General features: G+C 35.3%; 1 protein-coding gene across 1 annotated transcript; it reads left to right on the top strand.

Annotated features, from left to right (window-relative positions):
• The first annotated feature begins 1,801 nt into the window (after nt 1-1,801).
• Nucleotides 1,802-5,966, top strand: LOC145641982 (uncharacterized). The gene is made up of 4 exons (XM_081693024.1): nt 1,802-1,937; nt 2,234-2,609; nt 3,278-5,174; nt 5,669-5,966. Exons 2-3 carry the CDS (start codon nt 2,248-2,250, stop codon nt 5,154-5,156), a joined length of 2,241 nt encoding a protein of 746 aa, XP_081549150.1. The 5' UTR covers nt 1,802-1,937; nt 2,234-2,247; the 3' UTR covers nt 5,157-5,174; nt 5,669-5,966.
• The last annotated feature ends 224 nt before the right edge of the window (nt 5,967-6,190 follow it).

The following is a 6,190-nucleotide window of genomic DNA, read 5'->3' as shown; positions in this document are numbered from 1 at the left end:
TGTTCATTAAGTGTTAGATCGCTGGTTACTTAGGATTGATATCAAAATTTTCAACTTAAATTTATATTAATTTTTATTTTTATTTTTTTTGGAAATGCTTTTAGTTTAAACTCTTCTCTACCATCTAACTCCTTTGCAAACCAAAATACTTGAATCCATAATGTAGAAATGATTCGCTTTGATAACGTAGCTCAGAACAATCAGAAAATTCAAATTCTCGTTTCCTCAATTGAAGCTTGTGGCTAAGGTTGAGTACTTCGTTATACGGGTAATTAGTTGAATATTTCAAGCAAGAATTAACCTAGCTTATACCCTATGGTCTCTTCTAGCTTGTGCTTCTACTCTCTCCCATTCAAGGGTTCCAAACCTTGTGATGGCTTTAGCTTAAGCATGTGTTGTGATTAAAGTAAACTTTCTTGATTAAATTAGTACTTTGTGTAAATGCTTTGGATATAAAAGGTTAATTTAGAACTAACTTTTAATCTCACCTTTTGATTTATGTAAATGGTTGAAAACACTTTAAATACAAACATTCTAACTACATAATTTATTTAAGTAAATTAATTGTCTCTGCAATTAGGTAGTGTTCTATTCACTTGACTTTCATATATCTTATACATAGTATTATCTTACCGCATTAGTTATGAACTTATTAGCTATAATCTGAGCTAGTCTAAATTTGTCAACCCTTATTAGACCATATTGGATCTTACCAACTCCTAATAGACCTTATCAGCTTATCTAAACTTATATTATCAGAACTTATCAACCCTTATTCAGCTTTATTGGTCCTTGTATATGGTGCTATTAGACCTTATTAGAAATTATTTTTTCTTGCCTTATTTTATAAAAGCTTATCAACCTTAATTTTATATAATTTGAAATTATTAGCCTTAGGATGTCGAATTAAAGAGGTACATGTTTGAAAATACACACAAATAATGTATTAGTGCATCAGACTAATTAGAGTATTACTTTCCTAAATCTATGTGCCAGTCAAACCGATATTTCTTTTCTATTACTCAATATCTTAATCATTTCAAATCATTTTCCTAAAACAATGTGTTGTTCAAATTTACATAAGATTAAAGTTTTTATCAAATTAAGCAATCAAATTAGATTTTAGCTTTGATAGCTGTTGTGCGTGGATTGAAAAAGCTTTTATGGAGGCAGTGAACTTTGTACTGGCTGATACTATTTTTGTTTATAAATTTGCTTTTGCTTTGTGTAATAAATAAATAAATAATCAAATCAGATAAACAAAAGGAAAAATTGTTGGGAATAATCAGACCTTTTGAAAATAATCCCACCTTTCGATTATTTTTTAAACATCCGACCATTGAGAGCAGATTGGGAATAAAGGTCGCCAGATTGGGTATAAAGGTCGGATTATTAAAAAATAATCTAAAGGTGAGATTTATTTTGAGTTGATGAGACAAAAGTCAAGATCATGCCCGCCAAATTTTCCTTAAAAAATAGACAATATATTACGCACATATTGAGTCTGTCAATCAAATAAGCAAAAATAAGAAGACTGGGGGCCTGTTTTTATTTATTTAATTTCATTTCAATCACTTCAGTTTAGTTCAATAAATGTAAACAGGCCCGGAGTAGTGCGTATAAAACCTTTACCATAGGCAAACATCTATAGAGTACTCTTGAGTCTTGACCTAGTTAAACCGACGTATAATCGGATCAAATTACTCTTTATCTTAAACGTTTCTTAAAAGGGTAAAATCGTAGAATTACTCTTATCGGACGAAGGAGGAAATAGTACCATATTTTTCATCTACGATATTTTTGCATTTTTTTTTTTAGGTTAAGTGAGGTTTAGTTCTTATCATCATAAACATAGATTTGTCCTATTTCTTTTTCTCAGATTCCCAATCAACCGCACTCCATTCATATTTCTCTCTTCCATTGAAGCAGCTTCTAAGGTAAAATATTTCTTTCTTTTTGTAATTATTATAGAATTTCAATTCCACAATCTAGGGTTTTCTAGTTGATTTTATTCTCGTTATACTAAATCAATTTAGGGTTTTTTCTAGACTCGATTAATTACTAAACAAGAATCAAATTATCCTGATTGAACTATGATCCTGGTTTGATAATTGAATCAAATTTGGTTGATAATGTGTTGCTGAACCCTTTAATGTTATTATCGTACTATGATATTGGGATTTAATTGCTGTTAGATTTGCTTAAGTTTGGGATTTTTTTGAAATTGTTGCAGTGGTTTGAATCAAGATGTATAATGGGATAGGGTTACAGACGCCAAGGGGTTCTGGAACAAATGGGTATGTTCAAACCAACAAGTTTTTGATTCGGGGGAAAACCTCGAAAGTGGTTACGGATGGAAACCTGGGGTTTGGCCCTGATCAGGGTATGGGTGGTATTAGCAAGAAGGCCAACAAGGAGATTTTGGAGCATGATCGAAAGCGTCAAATCGAGCTTAAGCTTGTGATCTTGGAGGATAAGCTTAGTGAACAGGGTTACACTGATGCTGAGATTGCTGAGAAGTGTGAGGAGCTTCGGCATAAGCTCGAAGCGGAGGCCTCTGCTATGGCCGAAAACGGTTATGGTGGTGGCGCTATTGATTCGGATAGGAAGTAAGTTACCGGGTTGTTTTTGTTTTGATGTGATATTACCATGAATGTGTTGGCGTTGGCCAACATGAATTATTTGTGACTTATTTGTTGCTTGTTGGAATGTGAGGTTAGCATAGTGTATCCACGATCTTGTTTTGTGTACATGTTTGATTGATTAATGGGGAGTTATGTATTCGCTATATGTTGGAGTTTATTGCATGTTTCTCATACTTTTGTGAGTATCGATTTAAAGTAATTTTGATGATGATATTATTATATTATGAGCTGGTTAACTCATAGTCCGCAGAAGAATTCTTGTTTAAGATTGAAATTTTGGATTTATGCTGGAACTTATTTTTGTGATACTGTAATTAGATTTTTAGATGGTGATCGATATAATTGAAAAGATTTTAACTCTGAAAATTATGTTATACTAACGCATTAGAGACTAAGACACTTCATCATTCAATTGAATTTGTGTGATTCCTGTGTGCTGATAACAACATTTAACATATCATTTGTACTCCGTAACAGAAATTAATTCTATGGTCACTGCCTGTGGATGATTTTTCATTTTTCCTATATTGAACTGTCCATACACTTATAAATTCAATATATGGTCAAGATAGGGAGTGTTGATAAAATCATTTTGTTTTAATTTTATTAAAAAAAATTCTTTCCTTGCCCAGGGTATCAGATACAGAAACTCACCAAATTGCAGCTAGGAAGGAAAAGCAAATGGAAAAATTAAGAGCAGCTCTTGGGATTGAGGATAAACCTGCTGATTTAGATATTGAGGACAACGACGAAAGGGAAGAGGGTGAAATTTTGCATGATGATGAGTTTGTGAAGACTGAGAAGAATTATCAAGATGATGATGAAATTAATAATCAAGAGGGGAAACCTAAAAAGCAAGAAAACAGGAAAAGGCATGGCAGTGAGTCTTCTGATCCAGAAAGTACAGATAACAGCAGTGATTCAGAATCTGATTATGATCGGAAAACAAAGAGAAAGCAAAAGTCTACCAGGAAGTCCAAGAAAAATGTCTCTGACGATAGTGACTCTGATTCTGATAGGGATCAGTCTTACAGAGGGCGAATGAAGGATGGAGACAGATATGCTAGAGCATCAAAAAGGCGTGATTCGAGCAGTGATTCTGATGATAGCAGTAGGTCTCCTGGTCACAAAACTATGAAATCCGAGCGACATTTGCCAAAAAATAGACATAATTCTGGCAACGAGCATGCTGATACTTACAAGAAGAGAGCTACATCTGATAGAGAGTTGAACAGGGGCAAGAGACATGATTTAGATAGGGATGAGGGCAGGAGACATGAGGATGATTACTATAAGAGCTCTGATGACTCTGGTTATGGTACAAAAGCACTAGAGCCTGAAAGAAGTAAAATAAGTAGGAGGTATGATCCCGATGAAGATGCTGTTGATTCAGATCAAGAAGAAATAAGGGATAAGGGTCGTAGAAGAGGAAGGCACGATTCTGAGAATGATGATTCTGATGTTGAAACAGAAGAAAATGAAAATGTGAACAATAAAGAGAAGCAATCAAGGTATCCAAGAAGCCAAACTGACTCAAAGAAAGGAAGTGAGAAGGAGCCTGGTAATCATGCAGAGCGAAGTAAGCATGAGCACGGTGACAGCAAGAGGATGAATAAGAGGGTCGAAGATGAACAAATTTATAGGAAGCACGAGAGACATGAGGCAGAAGATGGAATTAGGATGCGCGAAAAGAGATCAGAAGGTGAGCATGTTAGTAGTAGAAGACATGAAGTTAGGGAGGAAGACTTGCAGGGAGGCAGAAAGCATTCAAAGAAGGAAAATATTGACCTAGATAGGAGAAAGTGGGAGAAGAAGTTGGAAGAAGATCCTGAAAGGAGAAAGTCAGATGGGGACAAAGATGACTACTTTCGGAGAAAGATAGAAAGGGAGGAAATAGATTTGCATGAAAGAAGAGAGGAGGATGAGTCACTAAAGAGAAAGCTGGAAAGGAGCAAGGATGATGAGGAGGATGGATATAGAAGTAAAAAGCGTGGCAGACGAGATGAAGATGAATGGGTTGGAAGAAAACGGGAAAGTAGGGAAGATGATGGGAAGTTAGTAAGGAATCTGGAGAAGAGAGAGGGAGATGAGCGTGCTAGCAGAAAGTTAGAAACGGAGGTGGATGAACTCAGAAGTAAAAGACGTGAAAGAGAGGAGAGTGAGCTGGGAAGAAGAAAGAGGGAAAGTAGGGAAGAAGATGGTAAGCTAGGAAGGAGTTTGGAGAGGAGGGAAGAAGATGATCATGCTAGCAGAAAGAATGGGAAAAGGGAAGAAGAACAGGAAAGCAGTAAGCGGCAGAGGCAGGATGAAGACCATGGAGGTAAATATCGGGACAAAAGAGATCAACAGCAAAAAAGTAAAAATGAAAGGAAGGAGCAAGATAGGTATGAACGCAAAGGCAGGGAAATGCTGGATGAGGAAGATCGCAGAAAGAAAAGGCATGAAAAGGAAGAAGATTCTCCAAGGAAGCATGAGTCAAACCGACGTGATGATGGTCATAGGAGACGTTGATTTTGCTGGAGCTGATAGGTAATATACGTCCATCTAATAATCACTTTGTAGTTTTATTATATCTATAATTTTGAATAGTAGTGGACACAATTATGTTAAAAAAACCAATGAATTGCATGAGTACATGGTCCATTATGTGGGGCTTTCATCACTAACTGATGGGCATTATAGATAAAATCTAAGCCAATTTTAGGTTTGCTCTATCCTGTCTCTGATATATGTTTGCACTTCGTATCACTGAGTAACCTTTCAAGCACTTTTAGAGCAAGCTACATAAGTGCAAACAAACATGTACATTATTTGGTCATGTATCATGTTTCCTTTGCTGATAATAGTTTGTCATAATCACATGGTGGAGTTGAGTATATTGGAACAAGATTAGTCTTGCTCTATCTTAGTTTATTTGCAGTTCAGTTTCTATATAATTGCGCCCAATTTCCCGTGTAAGGCTTAGCTAGTTTAGTGTGTCAAGAAAAATAGATCACTTAAGATACTAGTCCTTGTCTTGGCAGGAGGAACAGTACAACATGCAGGAAGCTTGTAGATCTGCTGGTGATTTTTTTATGCAATTTCAATGCTTAACAGAAACATCCAGAATCTTACACGCTTAATATCGTTATGCTCTCTTTCGCTGTATTTTTTTTTCTTGGTTGTAACATCATCCTTTCAGGCTATATGTATATGTTGCCTACTTTTGTAATGCTTATTTTGAGCTCTGGCTATTTGTTGATGGCTAAGACATCTGCTGTACTGGTTTATCCAACAACTTTTGTTTTACATTTTAAGCAGAATTTTTGTATTACTATTTCACTTGTGAGCAGAATTTCTGCTTTGTTGGTGCTAAAAAAGGCGAAGATTTTAGGTTTTTACTTTATGGTATGTGCCCTTCTTTCTCTCTAGTCTTAGCTTTCTCATTGCTAGTGACAAAAGTTGCTCGTACTCTAAATTAACCTCATATTAAAGGGGTACCTAACTCATTTTTTCCATAGTAGTAGTAATAGAAAAGAACAGATCACTATAAACTTTAAGCAAAT

The sequence above is a fragment of the Chenopodium album genome, chromosome 8 (genome assembly GCF_948465745.1).
Source record: "Chenopodium album chromosome 8, dcCheAlbu1.1, whole genome shotgun sequence".
Taxonomy (NCBI): Eukaryota; Viridiplantae; Streptophyta; class Magnoliopsida; order Caryophyllales; family Amaranthaceae; genus Chenopodium; species Chenopodium album.
Note: the sequence above shows the minus strand (reverse complement) of the source record. Positions and strands in the feature narration are given on the sequence as shown.